This window comes from Bos grunniens, chromosome 5 (assembly GCF_055505025.1).
Source record: "Bos grunniens cultivar Pamir isolate PY7600 chromosome 5, Bosgru_T2T1.0, whole genome shotgun sequence".
Classification (NCBI taxonomy): Eukaryota; Metazoa; Chordata; class Mammalia; order Artiodactyla; family Bovidae; genus Bos; species Bos grunniens.
This window is the reverse complement of record NC_141169.1, coordinates 24,957,367-24,982,572: the sequence shown is the minus strand read 5'-3', so window position 1 is coordinate 24,982,572 and position 25,206 is coordinate 24,957,367. Positions and strand designations below refer to the sequence as shown.

The window sequence follows — 25,206 nt, the reverse complement described above, 5'->3', positions numbered from 1 at the left end:
TTGTGGGATTCAGGCATTAATCTTGAGTTAAAGCAAAACAATATAACTGGAAGTCATCTTGAAAAGCTAAAAATAGGAAGGGAAAAGCTAAAAATATTTCATCATCAATGACATATTAGCAAACTGAATTCAACAATTTGTTGAAAGGATTATACACCATGGTCAAGTGGGATTTATCAAGTGGGATGCAAGGATGGTTCAACATCTGCAGATCAATCAACATGATAACCTTCATTGACAAAATAAAGAATAAAAATCATCAAGATAGATGCAGAAAAACCATTTGACAAAATTCAAACAACGATTTATGATAAAATTTCTCACCAAAGTGGGTATAGAGGGAATGTACCCCAACATAAAGAAAGCCACAAATGATATACCCACGGCTAACATCATACTCAACATCAAAAAGCTGAAAGCTTTTCCTGTAAGATCAGGAACAACACAAGGATGCCCACTATGACCACTTTTATTCCAGTAGCATTGGAAGTCCTATCTACAGCAATTAGGCAAGAAAAATAAGTAAAAGGAATTTGAATTGGGAAGGAAAAAATAAAACTGTCAATATTTATTGATAATATGGTAATATATATAAAGACTCCACCAAAAACCAGTTAGAACTAATAAATGAGTTTAGCAAAGTTGTAAGGATGCAAAATTATTATGCAGAAATCAGTTGTGTTTATATACACTAATAGTGAGCTATTAGAAAGAGAAGCTGAGGAAACAATCCATACGCATATATATATCACATCTTTATTCATTCTTCTATTGATGGGACACTTAGGTTGCTTCTGTATCTTAGCTATTGTAAATAGTGCTGCAATGAACACAGTGGTGCGTGTGTCTATTCAACTTAACGCTTTAATTTTCTTCAGATAAATAAAAGTGAAATTGCTGGATCATATATATGATACTGCTATTTTTTAATTTTTTGAGGAATCTCCAAAATAGTTTCAATAGCGGCCATACCAATTTACATTCCCATCAACAGTACATGAGGGTTCTTCTTTCTCCACATATCTCAGTTTAAAAAAGGAAATAAAAATAATGAATAGAAATAGAGAGGTAGTTAAAAGCAGTTTTGGAGTAAAATAGTCCTGGGATGGGAACCTGGCACTGATTTCTTTTTTCTTTTTCCTTCCTTTTCTCTGTCAGTGAGTGTGTATTTAGCATGTCCTATATGCTCCTAAGTTTTGAGAATGTAGAAATGAAAAAGACAGTTGGGATCCCTGACCCCATGGAGCTTATGAGAGAAGGGAAGATAGTAAAGATTTCTGATACTGCTAAGTGCTATTAAAAATGATGTGATTGACTGAAAACTCTGACAGGAAACCACTTTCAGATAAGGTAATCTTTAAGAAGTTATTTGAGGTTAGATGTGAAGGATGAAAAAGAGCCAGCTAGGAAGATGAGCTGAGGGAAGTTTGAGACCGTTCATACTGTTTATACTGCAAAATCCCAGGGGCAGAAAAGAGCTTGATATGTTTCGGAAGGAAAGGAGAATATTGTGACTAAAGAAGAACGATGGAGGGGGACAACTGTAGGAGACTGGGGCGGGAAGGAGGGCCTAGACCATGCAGGATCTTCGAGGTGGTAGTCAGGAGCTCAGGTCGTATTCCAAGAGCAATGGGAAGCCATTGAAGGCTTTAAAACTGGCAAGAGTGATGGTGATGGAGATGAAAAGAGGTGAATTCATAGGAACTTTCCTGGTGATCCAGGGGTTGGGAGTCTGTGCTTCCAAACCAGGGGGCATAGGTTGGATCCCTGGTCAGGAAATCAAGATCCCACATACTCTGTGGCCAAAAAATTTTTTTAAAAGAGGTGGGTTTAAGATAGATTTGGGGGTATATACCTTAAAAGATTTGTTTATACATTAGCAGTGGAATGTGAAGGAAAGGAGAAATCAAGGATGACTCCACGATTTTGGTGAGAGAAAGGCCACCCACTCCAGTATCCTGGCCTGGAGAATTCCATGGACTGTATAGTCCATGGGGTCACAAAGAGTCGGACACAACTGAGCAACTTTCACTTTCACTTTCATCTGGGTTAGACAATGCTGTCATTTATTGAGACAGGGAAGAGTAAAGGACGGGAACTTTTTAAGATTGATTATCTTTGAAATACCTATTAGAGATCTGTGTCAAACAAGCAGTGCGTATATGAGTCACGCATGTTGGTATCTGGGATGGGAGATACACACGTAGGAATTATCAGCACATATAAGGCACCTAAAGCCACAGGACTGGAAGAGATCATCTGGGTAGAGAAGAGTGCTCAGATCTAAGTCCCAGGCAAGCAACAATTTAAAGATCAGGCAGAAAGGAGCCCGCAAAGTATGCAGTCAGTAAAACAGGAGGAAATCCAGAAAACTTGAGAGTGCTTTAAGAAGTGCTCAGTTTTGTCGAAGGCAGAAACGCTGAGCACGTACTGTGTGAGTTTGGGGAAATTGCTTCATCTATATAACTCAGTTTCCTCATAAAGTAAAATGTGGACAAAAATAGTACCACACATATAGTGTTGTTAGAAGTATTTAAAAAAAAAGCAGTATATGTAATGTTCTATGTGTCTGGCATATAATAAGTGATAAATGGTAGCTATTATTAGTTTATTGCTGTTGAGTTCTGAAATCTATAAGGGGATATATGCCTTTGGGGGAAGTATATATATTTAGTGGAAAAGTTCTGAATAGCAGATATCCAGTTTCATTACATCCTGCAATCATTCTTTACTGTTCCTTTTAGTCTTTGTGTCTTTTAGCTTTTCTGGAATCAGGGCTTAAGATATGAGAATTCCTTCTGCTGTGGATAGTCAAAAGTTGCTATGACAACTGCCTGCAAAGAAAAGTCCTGGGCTTTATTTATTTATCTGAGGGTGATGTGCTGAAGAAAGAGGGAAGCAAGATTGCCACAAATGTTGCCTCAAAACCTTTAGAAAAAGGACATGTGAGGTCCATCTTCTCTCCCATACTGTCAATATCCTTTATAATTTATATAAGATTTACCATCTCCCTCTTTTTCCATAAAGTATTTGAGGTCATTGACAATATTAAGATACACATAAGTTAAAGGTAAATCAGGAAGATTAAAAACGATTTGAAGGAGAAGTAATCTGTAACAAACATAGAGTAGTGCTGTTAACACTGTGCAACAAATTTAACTCCAGGTACTTTGGAAGTCAAAGAAAAATGGAAAACATGATGGTTTAAGGCATGCTCAAAAGTCTGCTACAAGGCAACAGGCAGGTTCATTAGTTCAATTCAGTTCAGTCGCTCAGTCCTGTCTGACTTTTCGTGACCCCATGAACTGCAGCACAACAGGCCTCCCTGTCAATCACCAACTCTCAGAGCTTACTCAAACTCATGCCCACCGAGTCGGTGATGCCATCCAACCATTTCATCCTCTGTCATCACCTTCTCCTTCCCCCTTCAATCTTTCCCAGCATCAGGGTCTTTTCCAATGAGTCAGCTCTTCACATCAAGTGGCCAAAGTATTGGAGTTTCAGCTTCAACATCAGTCCCTCCAATGAGTATTCAGGACTGATTTCCTTTAGGATGGACTGGTTGGATCTCCTTGCAGTCCAAGGGACTCTCAAGAGTTTTCTCCAACACCATAGTTCAAAAGCATCAATTCTTCAGCGCTCAGCTTTCTTTATAGTCCAACTCTCACATCCATACATGACCACTGGAAAAACCACAGCCTTGACTAGACAGATCTTTGTCGGCAAAGCAATGTCTCTGCTTTTTACTATGCTGTCTAGGTTGATCATAAGTTTTCTTCCAAGGAGCAGGCATCTTTTAATTTCATGGCTGCAGTCACCATCTGCAGTGATTTTGGAGCCCAGAAAAATAAAGTCTGCCACTGTTCCCACTGTTTCCCCATCTATTTCCTATGAAGTGATGGGACCGGATGCCATGATCTTCGTTTTCTGAATGTTGAGTTTTAAGCCAACTGTTTCACTCACCTCTTTCACTTTCATCAAGAGGCTCTTTAGTTCCTCTTCACTTTCTGCCATAAGGGTGGTGTCATCTGCATATCTGAGGTTATTGATATTTCTCCCGGCAATCTTGATTCCAGCCTGTGTCTCATCCAGCCCAGCGTTTCTCATGATGTGCTCTGCATATAAGTTAAATAAGCAGGGTGACAGTATACAGCCTTGACATACTCCTTTTCCTGTTTGGAACCAGTCTGTTGTTCCATGTCCAGTTCTAACTGCTGCTTCCTGACCTGCATACAGATTTTTCAAGAGGCAGATCAGGTGGTCTTGTATTCCCATCTCTTTCAGAATTTTCCACAGTTTATTGTGATCCACACAGTCAAAGGCTTTGGCATAGTCAATAAAGCAGAAATAGATGTTTTTCTGGAACTCTCTTGCTTTTTCCATGATCCAGCGGATGTTGGCAATTTGATCTCTGGTTCCTCTGCCTTTTCGAAAACCAGCTTGAACATCTGGAAGTTCACAGTTCACATATTGCTGAAGCCTGGCTTGGAGAATTTTGAGCATTACTTTACTAGCGTGTGAGATGAGTGCAATTGTGCAGTAGTTTGAGCATTCTTTGGCATTGCCTTTCTTTGGGATTGGAATGGAAAACTGACCTTTTCCAGTCCTGTGGCCACTGCTGAGTTTTCCAAATTTGCTGGCATATTGAGTGCAGCACTTTCACAGCATCATCTTTCAGGATTTGGAATAGCTCAACTGGAATTCCATCACCTCCACTAGCTTTGTTTGTAGTGATGCTTTCTAAGACCCACTTGACTTCACATTCCAGGATGTCTAGCTCTAAGTGAGTGATCACACCATCGTGATTATCTGGGTTGTGAAGATCTTTTTTTACAGTTCTTCTGTGTATTCCTGCCACATCTTCTTAATATTATCTTCTGCTTCTGTTAGGTCCATACCATTTCTGTCCTTTATCAAGCCCATCTTTGCATGAAATGTTCCCTTGGTATCTCTAATTTTCTTGAAGAGATCTCTAGTCTTTCCCATTCTTTTGTTTTCCTCTATTTCTTTGCATTGGTCCCTGAGGAAGGCTTTCTTATCTCTTCTTGCTATTCTTTGGAACTCTGCATTCAGATGCTTATATCTTTCCTTTTCTCCATTGCTTTTCGCTTCTCTTCTTTTCACAGCTATTTGTAAGGCCTCCTCAGACAGCCATTTTGCTTTTTTGCATTTCTTTTCAAATAACTTTAATTGCAACTTAAAGAAATGTGAAATATGACATTCACAAAAGTACATAAAATTTATATACATATTTTAAGAAATAACTGTAAAACAAATATCCATGTAGCCAAAATGAAGTCAAGAAATAGAATACTCCTGGAACTTGAGAGCAGCAGTTCCATTTTTGGTCTCAGGACTTCCTTTTGCTTTTAAAAATTATTGAAAGCTTCAATGAACTTACATGTGTATGTTCTATATCTAGTAATATTTACATTATCAGAAATTAAAACTGAGAATTTTACTTTAAAATAACCATAATAGGTTACTGGATGCTAACCTTAAAAAATGTAATGAAAATTAAATATTTGCCAAAATAAAAAAAATAAGTGTTTCCAGTGGTCATGTATGGATGTGAGAGTTGGACTGTGAAGAAAGCTAAGCACTGAATAATTGATGCTTTTGAACTGTGGTGTTGGAGAAGACTCTTGAGAGTCCCTTGGACTGCAAGGAGATCCAACCAGTCCATTCTAAAGGAGATCAGTCCTGGGTATTCTTTGGAAGGACTGATACTAAAGCTGAAACTCCAATACTTTGGCTACCTCATGCGAAGAGTTGACTCACTGGAAAAGACTCTGATGCTGGGAGGGATAGAGGGCAGGAGGAGAAGGGGACGACAGAGGATGAGATGGCTGGATGGCATCACTGACTCGATGGACATGAGTTTGAGTAAACTCCGGGAGTTGGTGATGGACAGGGAGGCCTGGCGTGCTGTGATTCATGGGGTCGCAAAGAGTCGGACACGACTGAGTGATTGAACTGAACTGAACATTATTTCAATATTTTTCCCCAACACTCTTTCTCATATCTGATTCTGCATTTGGTCTATTGTAATATGCTGCTTTTAGTTTGAGGGGGTTCAGGCCAGGCATGTTAATTATTTGGAATTGAAGACAATAATGGCACCCCACTCCAGTACTCTTGCCTGCAAAATCCCATGAACGGAGGAGCCTGGTAGGCTGTAGAGTCGGACACGACTGAGCAACTTCACTCTCACTTTTCACTTTCCTGCATTGGAGAAGGAAATGGCAACCCACTCCAGTGTTCTTGCCTGGAGAATCCCAGGGACGGGGGAGCCTGGTGGGCTGCCGTCTATGGGATCCCACAGAGTTGGACACGACTGAAGTGACTTAGCAGTAGCAGCAGTACGTCCAGTAGACTCAGGTAGAACTTTTTATCTCTCCTTGAACTACATAACACAACTTAGATAGGGGTCTTGTACCAAGAAGAGGTGGTGTCGTAGTTTAGTTGCTGAGTCATGTCCTATCACTGCCACCTCATGGGCCGTAGCCTGCTAGGCTTCTCTGTCCATGAGATTTCCCAGGCAAGAATACTGACATGGGTTGCCACTACCTTCTCCAGCCATTACCAAAAATACCATTTTATGTCCTAAAGACATACCTACATTACATGGCAAACATCTTTTTACCAAATGTCTGTTCTTCTCCTCTTCCTGTGAATTATCTTCCTTCCCTTTGAGACCTCACACCCCTGTCTTCTCCTCCTAGGGTCAGAATGATGTATAAGCCTTCATTACCTGATTGCTAGAGAGTCTCTCATGTCTTTGTGGGCTTCCCTAAGTACAAAATTAAATTTTTCTCCTACTTAGCTGTCTTATGTCAACTTAATATTGGGCCAGAGATCAGATTGGAGAAAAATTTGAAATCAAATTGGAGACTCCTGAGAGTCCCTTGGACTGCAAGGAGATCCACTCAGTCCATCCTAAAGGAGATTAGTCCTGAATATTCATTGGAAGGACTGATGTTGAAGCTGAAACTCCAATACTTTGGCCACCTGATACGAAGAACTGGCTCATTGGAAAAGACCCTGATGCTGAGAAAGATTGAAGGTAGGAGGAGAAGGGGACGACAGAGGATGAGATGGTTGGATGGCATCACCGACTCAATTGACATGAGTTTGAGTAAGCTCCAGGAGTTGGTGATGGACAGGGAGGCCTGGCGTGCTGCCGTCCATGGGGTTGCAAAGAGTTAGACATGACTGAACAACTGAACTGAACTGAACTGAATATTAGGTCAGCCAAAGAACCTAGAATAGACAAAGGGAAGGTTTTCTGCCCCAGAGCATTAAATTATATAAAGAAATTCTGGCCCCACAAAGACATGTAGTTGGAAAAGGGGCCTGGGTATTTTAGTGGCCTTTTCAAATAACTGTGGATAGTCTTTATACTATACCAGCACTCCGCAGGTAGTTTTTTAAAGGTTAGCTGTAATACAGAATCTAAAACTACACCATATTCTGTGACATTAAAAGGAGCTGGTCTAAGTTGTTCCTTCAGTGGCTCTGTCTCCGATACATGATTTGGTAACGTCATTCACTGTTCATTTGGAAACTATAGCTTCACTGCAGATTTTCCAAATTTTAACATATCTTATTGTATCATGGAAGAAAATCACATTCACCAATATCTCTACCAATCTGACCACATAAATCTTTAAATATTGGTATGTAGTCAAGCACATGATGGTAGATGCAAGTTTTCCAAATTTCTAGTTTTCACTTGCAAGCTCAAATTTTGTCATTGGCAACAAATATTATCATTAATTTTCCTTAGAGTGACTGACACACTTTTTGAGAAAATGTTTCCCAAATACCCAAGTCTGGAGAACTTTTGTCAGCGTTCTTTCAAATTAGAATAATGTTCCATAAAAAGTGTCAAGTTCAGCAACTCAGTTGCACAATGCTTTTCCTTGACATGGCCGCTGTCCTTAGGGTATGCAGCAGAGTGCTTTATGTTCTCAAAGTGTGGTCTCCAAACCAGCACTCTCAGTATCACCTGGGAACTTGTTCAAAATACTAATTTTGGGGCCCCACTCAAGACCTACAGTGTTTTACCACCCTCCAGGTGATTCTGATTTCCCTCTGAATTTTGAGAACCACTGCTTCAGTTTTCCAGAGTGGTTCTCAGACTTGCTCACACATTAGAATCACCTGTGTAACTTAAAATCTCCACTGCCCAGTTACTCTTTTTTAACAATTATTATTTATCTTATCTTTTTGGCTGTGCTGCACGTGGGCTCTTCTCTCGTTGCAGCGAGCGGGGCTAGTCTTCATTGAGGTAGGCAGGCTTCTCATTGCCATGGCTTCTCTTGTACAGCACAGACTCTAGGGTGCACAGGCTCTGTGGGGTGTGTGGGCTTCAGTAGTTTTGGCCTGAGGGCTCAGTAGTTGTGGCACATGGGGTTAGTTGCTGTGAGGCATATGGGATCTTCCTGAACCCAGGGATCTTCCAGGGATCGAACCAGTGTCCCCTGCGTTGGCAGGCAGATGCTTTACCACTGGACCACCAGGGAGGTCCCATAGTTACTCTTGACCAATTAAATCAGAAGGGTGGGACCCAGATATCAGTATTTTCAAGTTCCCCTGATAATTCCAACATGCAGCCACTGCCTTTGAGTGTCGTTCCCACACAGTTCTCAGCTGTTTCTTGTCTGGTGCTGGGTAGTTGTCTGTTGAAAATAGAGCTCTTTGACAAGTTCCTGAAGCATTAATAGCTAGCCTGCTGCTCTTTGGAGAAAAATCAATTTGTCTTCAGAACCATTTTCCCATCTTGAATAGTTAGGAAATCTCAAATGGTGAACAAAAAAATATCTGGGGAGGACTTGAGAATACTTTGAATTGTTAAGCCTCTCTTTTAGGAAAGTGGGAATCCTGGCAGGTCTGGTGAGATATCTGCTTTGGTTACTGTTGAAGTTCCCCATTCAGCTGCCAGGGCTTGCTTTTCTCCAGAGCCTCCATTTCTCCATAGACTGTCTTAGATTAGCAGATGTCACCCTTATTGGACTCAATATTCCCATTTTAGAATAAGTATTTTTAACCATCTTCAAATGAAACACAAATATAAAGCAATCAAAGCTCTAACTGTATTACAAAGGGTAAATAAATTCAGGTTACTTTATAATACAACTACATATTGAAATATGGAAATACTTGGGGGGAAATGGCAAATGTAATTTGGCAAATTTAAATGTAAATGGCAAATTTCAGGTAGTCTGCATATATATTCTATAAAGAATTTTTATTATGATAAATTTCAAACATATGCTAAAGTAGAGTGACTAAGACTGTGATATTTTGATTTATAATAAGAAACATATTTGGTCTTTGTCTCATTTCTGGTATTGATGTTGTTCAGTCGCTGTCATGTCCGAGTCTTTGCGCTCCCATGGACTGCAGTATGCCAGGCTTCCCTGTCATTCACTGTCTCCCGGAGTTTGCCCAAATTCATGTCCATATCTGTTATACAGCTCTTAAACCTCTTGGAATTTCTTAAGAGAGCATCAAAACTGATTAGAGGAATGGAACTTTTAGTCTTACTCCTCCCCCCACCTCTGGGTAGGACAGAGGGGCTGGAGTTTGAATCTGTTGGCAATGGCCAATGATCAGTCATGTCTATGTAATACAGCCTCCATAGAAACCCAAAAGGATGAGGTTCAGAGAGATTTTGGGTTGGCGAACACACAGAGATTTGGTGAGTGGTGCACTCTGAGAGGGCATGCACGTTCTGTGACTTTCCCTCCCAGCTTGCCCCATACATCTCTTCCATCTGGCTGTTCTTGAACTACATGCTTTTATAATAAACCAGTAATCTAGTAAGTAATCTTTATTTTCTTGGGCTCCAGAATCACTGCAGATGGTGATTGCAGCCATGAAATTACAAGATGCTTGCTCCTTGAAAGAAAAGCTATGACAAACCTAGACAGCAGAGACATTACTTTGCCGACAAAGGTCCATCTAGTCAAAGCTATGGCTTTTCCAGTAGTCATGTTTGTATGTGAGAGTTGGACTGTAAAGTAAGTTGAACGCTGAAGAATTGATGCTTTTGAACTGTGGTGTTGGAGAAGACTCTTGAGAGTCCCTTGGACTGCAAGGAGATCAACCCAGTCCACCCTAAAGGAAATCAGCCCTGAATATTCATTGGAAGGACTGATGCTGAAGCTGAAGTTTCAACTTTGGCCACTTGATGAGGAAAGCTGACTCATAGGAAAAGAGCCTGATGCTTGGAAAGACTGAAGGCATGAGGAGAAGGGGATGACAGTGGACGAGATGGTTGGATGGCATCACTGACTCAATTGACATGTGTCTAAGCAAGCTCTGGGAGATGGTAAAGGACAGGGTGGTCTGACATGCTGCAGTCCATACGGTTGCAAAGAGTCAGACATGACTGAGCAACTGAACAACAATTACCTCAGACCACTGAATCAGAATCTGAGGTTGGGCCAGGAATTTGTGTTTTAATAATCTTTTGAGCTGATTTGTAGGTTCACTATAATTTGAGAACCACTGATCTATGTAACATTCCCCACCTGATTACTATTTCCCACCTTCACAGATTATTTAAGGCAAAGCCAGATAACATTCAGATATATTAAGTAAATTTATTATTAAAATTATTTTATTAAAAAACCCATAATCACATACCATTGTCAGCTAACAAAAGTTATAATTCCTAAATATCAGCAAATATTTAGAGTTTTACATTTTCTCAGATACTCATGTCTTTTTATACTTGATTTGTGTGAAGCAGTTCAAACACTGCCTTAGGTTGATAAGTCTCTCAAATCTCTCTTAATCTATGATGATTTTTCTTCTTTTTCATCTCCTGCCATTTATTTGTTAAAGGAACTGGATCATTTGTGACAGAGTTTCCGACATTCAGGATTTTGCTGACTCTGCCCCCATGTTATTATTTTGTCACATTTCTTTTTCTTCTGTATTTACTGTAATCTAGCTGTTAGCTCTGGGCTTCCCTTGTGACTCAGCAGTAAAGAATTGCCTGCAATGCAGGAATCTCTGGTTCAATCCCTGGGTTGCGAAGGTCCCCTTGAGAAGAAAATGGCAACCCACTCCAGTATTCTTGCCTGAGAAATCCCATGAACAAAGGAGCCTGGTGGGCTACAGTCCATTGGTCACAAGAGTAGGACACAACTTAGCTACTAAACCACCAACTATTAGATCTAGAGGCTTGGATCATAGTCATGTTTGATTTTTTTTTTTTGGTCAGGAGTATTTCACAGGTGGTGCTATGTCCTTCTTGTTGCATCACAGCAGAAAGCACATCAATATCTGGCTGTTTTTCTTTTTCTGATGTAAAAGTTGACTAATGGGTTCAAATTTTGACAGCATGGTCTACCCTGTATCAATGTTTCTCAGTAGCCTTTCACCTAATGGTCTTAGCAGACACTGATGATCATGGCCTCTGCTCATTATTTCATTTAGAGATACAAAATGGAAATATTCTAATTTTTATATTTTTTCATTTATTACTTGAAATTAAAACTCTCTCTTCAAATATTTGGACAGGAAAGGCAATATAAGTGCTCAATTTAACTCCTTTTCTTTATAAACTAGTCTTCAAATGAATTTATACTTTAAGTTCCTACTTTTGAATATTATTATATACTTGCAGATTTTAATATATTTGACATTTTAAACTCACTTCAGTCATAAATCATTATGATGCTTAAATTGTCCTCTTTGGCCAGAAGAAAGCAAGAATGGAGGTGTAGGAGGCTAAGCGCTGTCATCTCAATAAAAAGGTACAGTATGTTGCTCAATTCCTGAGTTTGTGCCAATTTTCAGATCTAGAATCTACTGACTATAAAGAAGTGTCTGGGTCCTTAGGAGAAAGACTCTGCAGCATTGTGTATACTATATTGTAATGATTTCTTCAGTCATTCCCCAAAGGGACCCAGGGTATTGACTTAAGCCATGTACAATGGGGAAAGGGTAGTGACCAGTCATTTCAAGGAGCTTTCGAGTGAGGCTATAATTGCTTTGATAACTGGAGACCCAAAATGTCATCATCCCTCCTGTTAGAGCAGGAGATTACAGAAGCAGCTAATAGAGTCCTAGCTTAAGTCTGGTTTACAGAGAATTCACTGGGTCTGCAGACTTACCTGCTGGTCATTTCCCTGGTCCCTGAGTATGTAATTCCAATAGACATAATTAGCAGTTGAAGTACTACGTTGTTAGGCTGTTGGATAGGAGCTACCGTAGTGAAGAAGTCCAACTAGAGGCCTTTAAAATCATTCTTTGGCCCAGCTAAGATAATGAAAACTTACACTGTGTCCCAGAGGAGATGGTGGTATTTAGTGTTGCTCTGGATCCCACAGAGTGATGTAGACTACCACAGCAAGCTCAGCCAAGTAGTAGTCTCAATTCAAGCTGAGTAAGGCCTTAGGTACATGTTCGGAGAAGGCAATGGCAACCCACTCCAGTACTGTTGCCTGGAGAATCCCATGGACGGAGGAGCCTGGTAGGCTACAGTCCATGGGGTCACTAAGAGTCGGACACGACTGATGCGACTTAGCAGCAGCAGCAGCAGCAGGTACATGTTATGTGACTATTGATTTGGTGAATGCATTTTTTTATATTCCAATCCAAACAAAAAAGGATTCCAATCCTTTTTTATATTCTAAAAAAAGGATAAGCAGTTTACATTGATGTGGAAGAGATAACTTATTTCCGGCTTCATCCAAGGACTGTTACCTCTTCTAGCCTCTATTTTAATACAGTCTGAAGGGATCTGGACTGTCTGGACACCCTGCAGAACATCACACTGATATATTACACCTATAATATACTGATGGGTAGAATGAGCAATAGGTGGCTTGTATCCTAGAGGCCTCAGTAAGATACATGCATCTACAGGGTAGGAGATAAACCTTAAGAAGGTTCAGGGATCTGCTACTTCCGTAAGGTTTTTAGAGGTCCAGTAGGCATTGGCATGTGGAGATGTCCCCTCCACAGTGAAAAACAAGTTCCTGTATCTTGCAACTCCCACAGAAATGAAGTATGATGTCTGATGGGCCTCTTTGGGTTCTGGAAGCACAAATTGCACACCCAGGAGTACTGCTGTGGCTCACATCCTGGGTGACAGTTCTGTGCCATCTGGAACAGCAGTAGGCTCTGCAGCAGTCAGTGTGGAACACATAACAAGCCCAGTGAGAGATCACAATATGGGCCCCTGGGATTTCAGAGCCAGGTAATGCCATCTGCAGCAGAAGACTTTACTCAAGAAACAGTCCTGGCATGGTACCAGCCCCTAGTAGGGGCAGAAAGCTAGACTATGGGGCACCGAGTTATCATGGATCCGGAAGTGCCCATCACAAGCTGAGTTCTGTCAGACGTGCCCAGTCATAAAGTTGATGGGCCCAGCAGCAGTTCATCATAATATGGTGAAATGATGCATTCAGAATTAAACTCCAATAGGACCAAAAGGCAAGAGTAAACAACATGACCTAGTAGCCCAGACCCCCACATCACCCACTATGCTTGTACCAGCACCCCACCCTCAGGCTGTGTGGCCACATAGGGGGTCACATTTGACCAGCTGAGGGAGGAGAAAAAAACTCAAGCTTGATTATAATGGGTTGGCTTGGTATATGGGTGGGAGGTGAAAAATGGATGGCAGCATATTACACCCACATTCAGTCGTGACCCTAAAAGATAGTGGAGAGGAAAAAGCTTTCCAAAACTTTAAGCAGTGTAGATGGTTATTCACTTTGTGTGGAAGAAGTGACCCATGGTGAGAATTTATACAGATGCCTAGATTGGAGACAGGGAGGTCTGGAGTAGAGGCATGTTGTCAAACATATTTAGAGTGGGCATAAGAGTAAAGATTTTTGTATCTTATCTTCATTCTGACCAGAAAGCATTAACCATGGGAAAAGGAATGAAACAACCAAAGAGGTAAAATGATTCTACCAGTTGATGTCAGCGAAGTGTTATCATGGCCCACCCCAGAACTGGCACAATGGGCACATGAATGGAATGGCCATGTTTGTAGAGACAGAGGCTACTCAGCCCAGCAACATGAAATCCCACTTACCAAGGCCATTCGAGCTACTCCTGCCTTGGAAGGTCTAGCTGCCAGCAACAGAAACAAACACTGAGACCCCAGTATGGCACTATTATTTGAGGAGATAGAGCAGCGATTTGGTGGCAAGTCAACAATACTGAGCCCTTTCCCTTATAAAGTAACCACTGGTTCATCCTCACTGGGATAAATGCCTACTCTGGGTATGGGTTTGCCTTTTTTGCCTGCAGAGCCTCAGGTGTATCACTATCCAGGAGCTTGCAGAAGACCAGATCCACTGGTATGAGATCCTGCTCTACATAGCATCTAAAAAGGAACCACTTCACATTAAAGGTGATTTGAGTATGAACTCATGACCAAGACATCTATCTACTGTTTGTATCACCTGCTGCGCTATCCAGAAGCTGCCAGCCTGAAGGCATAGTACTGAAGAACTGAGTACTGAAGGCACAGCTGAGGTGCCACCTTACAGGCAGTATTCTGCAAGGACAGAGGGCCAGTATATAATTGAATCAGAGACCTCTGAATGGCACTGCTCCTTCAAATAGGAAGAATACATGGGTCCAGAGGACAGAACAGAAGTGGCCTCACTAAACATCTCAATGAGTCATTGGGTGACTTTGTGCTTCCTGTGACCACAACTCTGGGCTTTGCAGGTTTAGAAGTCTTGGTCCCCAGAAGGAGTGCATTTTTGCTAGGGAACACAAGAGTTCCATTTAACTAAAGGCTATGGTTACTGTTCGGGCACTTTGAACTCTTTGTGTCCAGGCCCCAGCAGGCAAGAAGAGAGTAACTGACCTAAATCAACAGGAAGAAGAGGGGTTGCTTTCATATAACAGGCAGGAAAAATACATGTGGACTGCATGTGAACCATGTGGAAGTTTATTGATACTTAATTGGAACTGTAAGGACATGTGCAGCAATCCCAGCCTGAGAAATGTCTAATTACCACTCAATATACATTTTCATTGAGAGCATTTGGGTCATACTCATGTAAGCCACTAAGACCTGTAGAGTGACAGGTAGAGAGTCATAAATTTTGAATCAGATGATGGAGGAGGAAGAGGAAGATGAGCAGTAGTTACATTCCTGAGACCAACTGAATAACGGGGGTGTACCTTCTCCCAGTAACCTCCTTCTTGTAAGCTCTCGCTCCAGAAGAGAGATCTAGAGAAATTGTAGAGGAGCTGCTCCCAGAACATGGGTGGGGAAGTGGATCAGTGGGGATGCAAGGGGTGTTTCTGGTGGTTGTGGGATGCACTGCTCAGATTTTCCTTCAGGAGAGACTAGAAAGGAAGGAGTGAAGAAATCATGAAGTGTATAAAAATAGGTGCAAATGCTTCTAAAGCTACAGAAATGTTGGGAAATGATACTTATAAAGATGATGAAAATGAAGGAAACAGAAAGAAATCTTTTGACAAAATGCCTTTAGTAACAATTAAAAATAACATCAGTTCACCTCCAAAAGTCAAGGTACAAATTAAAAATAACTATGAAAATTCCTTCCAAGCCAGCCTCTTCAGAAGCAGATGCTAGCCAAATACACTAGTAAGACATTTGTTAATGGTGATATGAAGCTTTTCAAACAACAAAATAAATGTGACTCTTTGCCTATAAGTTAGGCAAAAGGTCACAGACCATCAACTAAGATTATTTTTATTTGTGATGCTACAACTGTGAACCCGATGAAGCTGACAATGAACTGGAACCCTCAAAGAGTCTTAACAGGAAACCAGAGGGGTCGATCTGTGATAAGATTATTGATTCTGTAGGCCAGATAGTGCCATCTTTGTTAAATTCTGACGCTATTCCTCTTGGGGACAGTAAGCAAAATTTAAAAGATGCCAGCGGAGTTTCCCTAAAGTTCCCACAAGCCTTCTGAGCTCAAAATGTGAAACAAATTTGGGGCAACTTAGAAATGTAAATATTGTTGCAGCCTGGGAAGTGAATTCATCTTATTTTTCATACTGGATCTCAGCTCTCAAGTGTCTCTTGTGTCCCAAGACTTATTCTGTACCACACGTTAACCTGGCAAAAAAAAAAAAAAAAAGGAAAGCATCAAAATATTCACCTTGGCATGTCTCATATGATCTTATTTATATCAACTTGTTTTCTTGTTTACAGGCAAAGTTTTCTAAGTAAAGTGTCATTTTTATTTCCTTTATAGAGACAGTGAGATACAGAGGGAGAGAAACTGCTGTGAATGTTATAGTTATCTGGCAGTCTTCTAGTGCTATACCTTGGGAATTCACCACAGCATTTATGTTATAGCCTCCTCCTCCCTGAACTGCTCCCCATCAAGACTGAGCACAGCTCTGGTGTTAGAGCCAGGCCACGCCCACCCAAATGGGGAGCCCTTCAAATGGTCAGTCTTTGTTTGGAGGCTCCTCATTGGTCTAGCCAAGACTTCCCAGAGCTGAATGGCAGCCCTTTCTTGTTTCATGGGTAGCAGAACTGCATCAGTCTGAGGGCACTCCTGGCCTCCTGCCTCCTCTTTGTTTTCTTAATAGCTATTTTCCCCAACAAATCTCTTGATGTCTACTTTTCCATGGACCTGAACTGACAAAAGTCACGTGTATTGTAGGATGTTTAGCATCCCTGGCCTTACCCACAAATGCTGGTGGCACTGTCCCCATTTTGAGGTAACTAATGACACCTTCACAGATTGCCAGAATGCTTCTACTGAGAACCACTTGAGAACATAGTCATCAAGATCACAAAAGTTGAGCTCGAAGAACTGTTCAGGTAAAACAATTATGAAACAGAAAAGTTTAATGATTTCCTCTGTTCTTTTTCTCCCTCTCCTACAGTGCCTTCACCTTCTTTTAATTTTTGAATTTCTCAATTGAAACTGATAAACTTGAATAGTGGGGTTTTAAAGACCAAAGAGGCTGTACAGCCACAGAATTTAGAAATAAGTTTAGGAAATGATCACCTTCTGAAACTGAAGCTAAAGAGAAAGATCAGTTATGATAGATGAAATTAGCTCCTGTGTAAGTAATCTGCTCTTGGAATTGGCTGCAAAAGTATTGCTTTTGTGATTATAATGCTTTCCAAGTTTCCATCAAGTCATAAGGATATCGTCTCAGGAAGACATTCTTGAAATGTGGAGGGACTGTGGAATAGTCAGTAGTAGGTAGCACCATCTGAAAAAGATCCACGAATTTTAGTGTAGTTGACAAGTCTGTAGCAGAGATCATTTTCACTTTTAATTCAATAAATATTCATCTAATTGTTTATTGCCTACTATGCCCCAAGTATTATATATTAAGCACAGAACATACAATAGTAAACAGAACATGATTTTTTTTGTTTTTGTTTGTTTGCAAAGTTGCTTCAGTCATGTCTGACTCTTTTCAACCCTGTGTACCATAGTTCGTCAAGCTCCTCTGTCCATGGGATTCTCCAGGAAAGAATACTTGAGTGGGTTGCCATGCTCTTCTCCAGGGAACCTTCCCCACCCAGGGATTGAAACCGGATCTCTTACATCTCCTGCATTGGCAGGCGGGTTCTTTACCACTAGCACCACCTGGAAAGCCCCATGGTCCTTCCCCTCAAAGAACTTATTATCTGGAGAATGCATTCTCAATGGGCAAAAAACCTTCCATATTACAGTGGTTTGTGGCCCTCCAGTACATAAACAGATATACAGGATATCTGTGGTTTAAGATCTCATAGGGGATGGGAGTATTAGTGTAAAAATGCCTAAAATGGCTTCAATAGGTCAATCATGAAACTAAGGTTAACCTGATGTAAAGGAGGAAAAAGAGAAAAAAATGAATAAGATGAAAGAAAACAAGAAGGAAAAGTAGCATGATGAAAGAGAAATAGGAAAGAAGAGATGAGAAAATAAGGTATGTGAAATTTTAAGAATACAAAAATAGTTCTGTCTGCCACTGAGCCATATGACATACAACTTCTTTTCATTGACATTCTGAAATACAAGCTTATTCCTCTACGTTATTTCTGGCTTTGGCAACAAAGCATTAAATGTGAAAAGCAATACTGGAATGCCTGCTTTTCATCAAAAGAATTCCCATATCCTAAATCACTCATTCTTAATCAAATATTCCACATGTCCTCACTTCTCTCATTTAAAATTTAAACTTACAAAACTATTTTCTATTAGGTTCCTAAGGACCCTGTTATTCCACTTATGTACATGTAATGTGAACTTTGTTAGCTCCATGATTATCAAAGCCTTCATTATTATAGCCATTCTTTCTTTATCTGCCATAGTAAACAAAGACATTGGTTGTCATTTGATAGCTTATCAAGCTTTTTTGTAGTTTGGATTTACCCCTCTGGACCGTATCCTTTTCTTTATTCTGAATATAGGTGCACCAAACAACTTTATGATTATTAGTTATATTTTTTGGATATCTTGATATAAGGAAGAAAGCAACCTTGCTAGCAGACATTGGTATTTCAGCTAACAGAATCATCTTTATTAGCACTGTAAAATATTTATGTGTATTTTATTGTGATATAATTAACATGGACTTCCCAGGTGGCTCAGTTGTAAAGAATCCACTGCCAAGCAGGAGACATAGGTTTGATCCTTGAATATTGAAGATCCCCTGGAGAAGGAATGGCAACCCACTCCAATAGTCTTGCCTGGAAAATCCCATGGACAGAGGCGCCTGGTGAGCTACAGTCTATGATGTTGGAAAGATTTGGACACAACTGATCACGTACATGCGTGCAGCATTCCATTATCTGGATGTACCAGTTTATCAGTTCACCTGTTGAAGGATATCTGGATTGCTTCCAAATGTTAGCAATTATGAATAAAGCTGCTAAAACATATGTGTGCAGGTTTTAATGTGAACATAAGTTTCCCATTCTTTTGGATAAATACCAGGAAGTGCAATTGCTGGATCATATGGTAAGAGTTTGTTTTCTAAGAAACCGCCAAACTGTCCTCCAGTCTACCATTTTGCATTCCCATCAGCAATGAATGAGTTTCTGTTGTTCCACATCCTTGCCAACATTTGGTGTTAACAGAATTCTGAATTTTGGCCATTCTAATAGGTCTGTAGAAGTATTTCATTGTTCTAGTTTGCATTTCATGATGATTTATGATGTGGAACATCTTTTCATATACTTATTTGCCATCTGTTTATCTTCTTTGTTGAAGTGTCTGTTAAGGTTTTTGGCTGATTTTAAAATCAGATTATTTTCTTATCAAATTTTAAATGTTCTTTGTATATTTTGGATAATAGTCCTTTATCAGGTGCATCTTTTGTGAATGTTTTCTCCAGTCTGTGGCTTGTTTTCTAATTTTCTTGACATTGTCTTTTGCAGAGCATAGTTTTTCATTTTAATGAAGTCCAGCTTATCAATTATCTCTTTCATGGATGATGTCTGGTGTTTTATCTGAAAAGGCATCACCAGTTACAAAATAAATGAATCATGGGGATGAAATGCATAGTATGGGGAATATACTCCAGAATATTGTACAGTGACAGATGGTAACTAGATTTATTATGGTGATCATTTTGTAATGTATAAAATACGGAATCACTATGTTGTGCATCTAGAACACAAGTGTTGTAGGTTAATTATACTTAAAAATAAATATGAAAATAAAAACTTAAAAAGACATCACTATACCCAAAGTTATCTAGGTTTTCTCCTATGTCATCTTTTAGGAGTTTTATAGTTTTGTGTTTTACATTTAGGTCTGTGATTCAAGTTAATTTTTGTTAAGGGTATAAGGTTTGTGTCCAGAATCATATTTTTGCATGTGGATGTCCAGTTGTTCTAGCAGCATTTGTTTAAGTGACTATGTGCTCCATTGTGTTGCTTTTGCTTATTTGTCAAACATTGATTAAGTTTATGGGTGTCTGTTTCTGGGCTGCCTATTCTGTTGCCTATTGATCTATTTGTCTATTATTTTACTAATACCACAGCATCTCGACTACTGTAGCTTTAGTCCTTCAACTTTGTTCTCAGACATTTCATTTTGGTTTGATAACTGTATGTATACTTGTGTAACTGCAGCAAAATATAGATCCTTTGTGTTACTCCTGAAAGTTCTCTTGTATCTGCCTTGCCATTGTCCTCTGCAGCCAACTTCTGATGCCAGATTAGCATTGTCTTTCTTGGATTTCACATAAATAGAACCATACAGCATGCACTCTACTGTGCCTGGCTTCTTCTTTAAGATATCTGTGAGATTTATCCATGTTGTTAGGCATACTGGCAATTCGTTTTTATGGGTGTGTTGTAGTCTATTGTATGGGGCTTCCCAGGTGATGCTAGTGGTAAAGAATCTGCCTGCCAATGCAGGAGACATGAGACATGGGTTCAGAAAATGGCAACCCACTCCAGTATTCTTGCCTGGAGAGTCCCATGGGCAGAGGAGCCTGGTGGGCTACAGTCCCTAGGGTCTCAGGGTCAAAGACATGACTGAAGCAACTTTGCATGCAAGCACATACATTCAATTGTATAAATATATGATTTGCTTATCTATGCTCCTGTTGATGTACATTTGGGTTGTTTCTAGTTTTTAGTTACTATGAATTAGGTTGCTTTAAACTTTGTTTTTTTGTGAACATGTATTTTCATTTCTCTTTGATAACTATCTAAAACTGATACTGCTGGGTCATGAATAGGTTAGATGAATATTTAACTATAAACAAACTGCCAAGAAGTTTTTTGAAGTGTTTTTACTATTATGCACTCATACCAGCAATGTATGAATTCTAGCTGGTTCAAATTCTAATATTTGTGTTATTATTAGACTTTGAGTTTAGTGCACGTAATGGAATCTCATGGAAAAAATGGAAAAAAATCATGGTTTTAATTTGCATTTCCCTAATGATGCTAAACTGTACTCTGCTTTTTAGAGGTAAAAAGAAACTTATGTGCTATGGACAGATTTTAATATAGATTTACATCATCATTTTTAGCAGCTCAGGGGTTTTTCACTGTATGTAGGTACCATCATATATTTAACTACTGTCCTGGTGATGGTACTTACACTGTTTCTGCTGCTGCTGCTGCTAAGTCGCTTCAGTTGTGTCCGACTCTGTGCGACCCCATGGACTGCAGCCTACCAGGCTTCTCCATCCATGGGATTCTCCAGGCAAGAACACTGGAGTGGGTTGCCATTTCCTTCTCCAATGCATGAAGGGGGAAAGTGAAAGTGAAGTCGCTCAGTCGTGTCCGGCCTCATGGACTGCAGCCTACCAGGCTCCTCCATCCATGGGATTTTCCAGGCAAGAGTACTGGAGTGGGGTGCCATTGCCTTCTCCCTACACTGTTTCTAGAAGCACATATTATAAAAAGGGAGTGAGGAACATCCTTGTAAATGTTTTATTTTCTTTAGCATGCATGACTAGAAAATGGGATTGCTGGGGCAACGGCTAATGCTTATGTTAAATTTTGATAAATATTGGTGTGCCAATTTCAATTTCACACCAGTAATGCATGACAGTAATTACATCCCCACTGCACTGTGTACACTGACAAAAAGGATGTTTGCAACTTGAACATCTTTTCATTTGTTAGATGTTTGTTTTTCTTGATTTAAGAAAGTCCTATTGATATCCTTTGCCAATGTTATTGTGTTGTTTTAAAATTGATATTCTATGACATTTTTGTGTATTAGGAATCTTTTTCCTTCTTTTTTCACATGATACACATTGATTTTCCATTGGTTATTATTTGTGTGTAGATTACAATCTTTATATGGTTAATTTTTATCATTTTTTTCTTTTATGGTTTCTAGTTCTTGCTTCATACTTAGAAAAGGCCTTTCTCAGGATTATTTTAGTTTCCTCAGTTTTCTTGTAGTATTTTTATGGTTTCATTCTTTACATTTAAATTCTTGATTCATCTGGTATTTAACAAATATAATAGTTGAATAGCCTTTCCCCACTGTTTAGTCGTTCCTCAGATAATCTTTTTCCCACTGACCAATGATTTGTAACATACAGTTTATTGATTCCACTGAGACTTCTGGAGTCAGACTGACTGACTTCATCAGTCACCAGTAAAGGCTCTGGGTAATGTTGTAAAATCAAGACAATAATAATTGCATCTATCTTACAGAGAGTGAAATAAGATAATCTGAAAAGGGACTCCAGTAGTTGACATGTAATTGCTCAGAGGATGTGAACTACTATTATTGATGTGTACACAGCAGTTCATTTATGGATTCTGTATTTGGTTCCCTATCTCCCACATCTATGTGATCCATTAACATCCATTACCCATCTCTCAGTCCCATCTAATGACTCCTCTTTCCTCATTTTCACAAAAAAGGTCCTAATTTCAGTTGCCTTTCTAATCATAACTAGAGCTCGAAAATGTTAACCTTGGGGAGGGGAGGGGATAAGCTGTGCTACACAGGGTCGTGACAATTAAAACCCAAGCTCGGCGGCATTGGAAGGGGAAGGCAGGCTGCCCATTCCTCCTACCTCCTGTTCTGAAAGGCCGAAGTCCTACCTTATTTCAGCCCTTGGCCTATAACTGACATTCTCAAAACCTAGAATTTGTCTTCCAACTCTAGTTTACCACCTAGAGACAAACCGTTCACAACGTTACCCCTGAACTTGAGCTGGTGACACGTTTTGAGATCTGGAGCGGGCGGCGAGGGGGACCGGCGCCTCGGCCCCGGTTCTGACCTGGCCGTTTCCTCCGGGCAGGCCGCGCCGGCTCCGCACTCGTGGGCGGAGGCCCCACGGCCGACGTAAGGCAGCGACTTCGAGACTCTAATCAGCACGGTTGGGCACGAAGGCAGGCGGCGGTGGCGCCAGGACCACCACCGGAGTCCTCAGACAGGAAAAAAGGGTGCGAAGAGCGGGGCCGAGCGCACAATCGGGAAGCTGGAGGAAAGCCCCGGAGCAGCTGCGTGGGGAGGAGGCGAGGGAGCGCGGCTTCCCGCTCTACTGCGCGCTTCACTCTGGCTCCCTGAAGCAAGTGCCGGCCCGGACTGTGCTTTCCTTTCGCCTCTGGGGATCTTGGCGACCCCCAGAGGCCTCTCGGGGTGCCGCCCGAGCCTGGCGTTCCCGCGGTTCTCGGCCGCAACTCCCGCCTCGTGCCGCTCGTCTCCTCCCTTTAACGGCCTCCGGCCGCGGCCGGCGTCCGCGGCGAGGGTGACGTCGGCGTGGGGGCGGGACTTCCTGCTTCGCGCGCCCTTGGGTCCCGGTACCGAGTGCGCTCCGTGGGGTTTGTGGGGCGGCGGGCCCGGGGTGCCTTCCTGGCCCGACTTCGGCGCCGGCCCCGCACCCCTGAGAACGCCGGTCCGCCGAGGAGGAGCGGTGCTTTTTTCCATCGCCGCCCTCTCTGCCTTTGGAGCTCTCCCGGGGTACCCCACATTTCCCTAGGGTTGGGAGTCCGAGGGGCGCGCTCGGCTGTCCGGCTCCTGCTCTTCAGCCTGTGCCACGAGCGGCAGCCGAGACCTCGTCAGACGTGACGGGCTGGGCCGGCAACCCGCGTGCGGGACCGCCTCCCGTAGCCCCAATGCCCGGGCGGGAAGAGAGCCGTGAGAGTGTCCGCCTGGCGATTGCGGCCAGAACACTGTCACTGTTTGCTGTGTTGCAAGGACCGTGTGTGAGTCTGGTAGGTAACGCTTCTTGTCCGTGGCTTGGAATACTCATGGCTTTTTTCTTCACAACTTGCCTTTGAGTTCTTCTTTTGTTATTTTTCTCGTGGAGCAGTTGGAGAGGGTGTTAGAAAAGTAAGCTGGGAGAATGCTCTGTAGCCGATTGACTGCACGTCAAACTCTTTATGGGGCTTTTTGATGCGCTCTGGCGTGGTGCTTGTGTAGCCCGTTTGAAACCTGACTAAACGTGGGATACATCTAGTTTCGCTTGCGAAAAAAAATTATGCTGCCGTTTTCGTTGACCCTGAAGACAATTCTAGCAGTGATGTTGGCTGTCGTTAGAGATAACGTTAGAATATGTGAGTGCTGGGCTTTAATGGACATTTTGATATGCCCTTAATGTCCAAATTTTGACCAAAATAAACGGGCACTTGGCTTTTAAAATGCCCCAAGTATTTTAAAAATTTAAAAGCCTTTGGTCACAAAAGTTGTAATGATGAAACTGTCTCAGTAAAATGTTGAAGATGTCTAGGATAACAAGAAACTTGTTCATAGTTTCTCATATATAGTATATAGTTCATACTGTGTTCAGACTATGAGCATAAAATACTTGAGTAGATCTAAAACTGAGTAGGTTGTTAAAGCATTGCTTCTGTTACCAAGCAACATCTCTTGTAAACAAGTCTAATACTCAACTAGAATATAATTAAATGTGTGTATCCTACAATTATCTGGATTCAGAATTTTCTAAATTCAGGGGTTCAGTCTGTAGGTGCTTGCAGTTCATATTCACCTTTTGTATTGAGCTGCGATTTCAAACTCACTTGTTTAGAATTATTAGATTGCTTTAGATTTCAGAGTTGTGTAGAACTCTCCAGAGAGTTAAAAATGAATTTGAGTTACACCTTTTGGTTTTTTTGGGCATAGGAAGTCAGATGTTCCCCTTTGAGTATTTTCTAACCAGGTGAAGTGTGGTTATATTTAGAAATTTTATAAAGTAGTAGAGTAATACCAATTTAGGGTAACAGCACTGGGAGATTGAAACACTTACTGCCCACAGGTGGTTTTTAGACCTTGGTTTAGCCAATAATCTCACTGTTCTCCACTCATTGAACCCTTAATGATATAATTTGTTTGGCAAGTAAGGTGTACCTGGGAGATACTGTGGATTTGGTTCCAGACCACTGCAGTAAAGCGAGTCACATAAATTTTTTGTTTTTATTTTTCAGTGCATATAAAAGTTGTGTTTACACTATACTGTAGTCTGTTAAGGGTGCAGTGTGCATTATGTCTAAAAATATACATATCTTAATTAAAAAAATAATTGCTAAAAAGTGTTGACCATTGTCTCACAGTGCGGAGTTGCCGCAAACCTACAATATGTAAAAATATTGTGAGGTGCAATACCATGAAGCACAATAAAATGAATTATGCTGGTAGGTAGTTTTTAGACCACTTTTGGGGTGGTATTGAATGCAGTAACCCGTCAAGTATGGGAAAAAGGTGGGAACACCTGAGACACTGTGAGAATGACTGACTTCTTTGAAGTCGGACTATTAGTGATGGGAGTTGGAACTTAAAGTTTTGTAATTTC

At 40.9% G+C, this 25,206-nt stretch overlaps 2 protein-coding genes across 10 annotated transcripts in view; one reads left to right on the top strand and one right to left on the bottom strand.

The window, feature by feature from the left end:
• Positions 1-15,468: 15,468 nt before the first annotated feature.
• Positions 15,469-23,464, bottom strand: LOC147371424 (uncharacterized). 7 transcript variants are annotated; one of them, XM_086399076.1, is made up of 4 exons: positions 22,693-23,464; positions 16,992-17,202; positions 16,665-16,793; positions 15,469-16,084 (listed from the first exon to the last, which is right to left on the bottom strand). In XM_086399076.1, exon 1 carries the CDS (start codon positions 23,340-23,342, stop codon positions 22,842-22,844), a length of 501 nt encoding a protein of 166 aa, XP_086255202.1. In that variant the 5' UTR covers positions 23,343-23,464; the 3' UTR covers positions 15,469-16,084; positions 16,665-16,793; positions 16,992-17,202; positions 22,693-22,841. The 7 variants fall into 7 exon arrangements, with proteins under 7 accessions (XP_086255202.1, XP_086255204.1, XP_086255201.1 ...); XM_086399078.1 differs by having other exon boundaries at positions 22,613-23,342; XM_086399075.1 differs by lacking the exon at positions 16,665-16,793 and having other exon boundaries at positions 22,693-23,460.
• CEP83 (centrosomal protein 83) overlaps positions 23,193-25,206 on the top strand; it is a 137,985-nt gene continuing 135,971 nt past the window's right edge. For all 3 annotated transcript variants that reach the window (XR_015163559.1, XM_086399072.1, XM_086399073.1), the window contains exon 1: positions 23,193-23,629. The gene's annotated coding sequence lies outside the window, so the exon portion shown is untranslated. The remainder of the gene's footprint in view (positions 23,630-25,206) is intronic.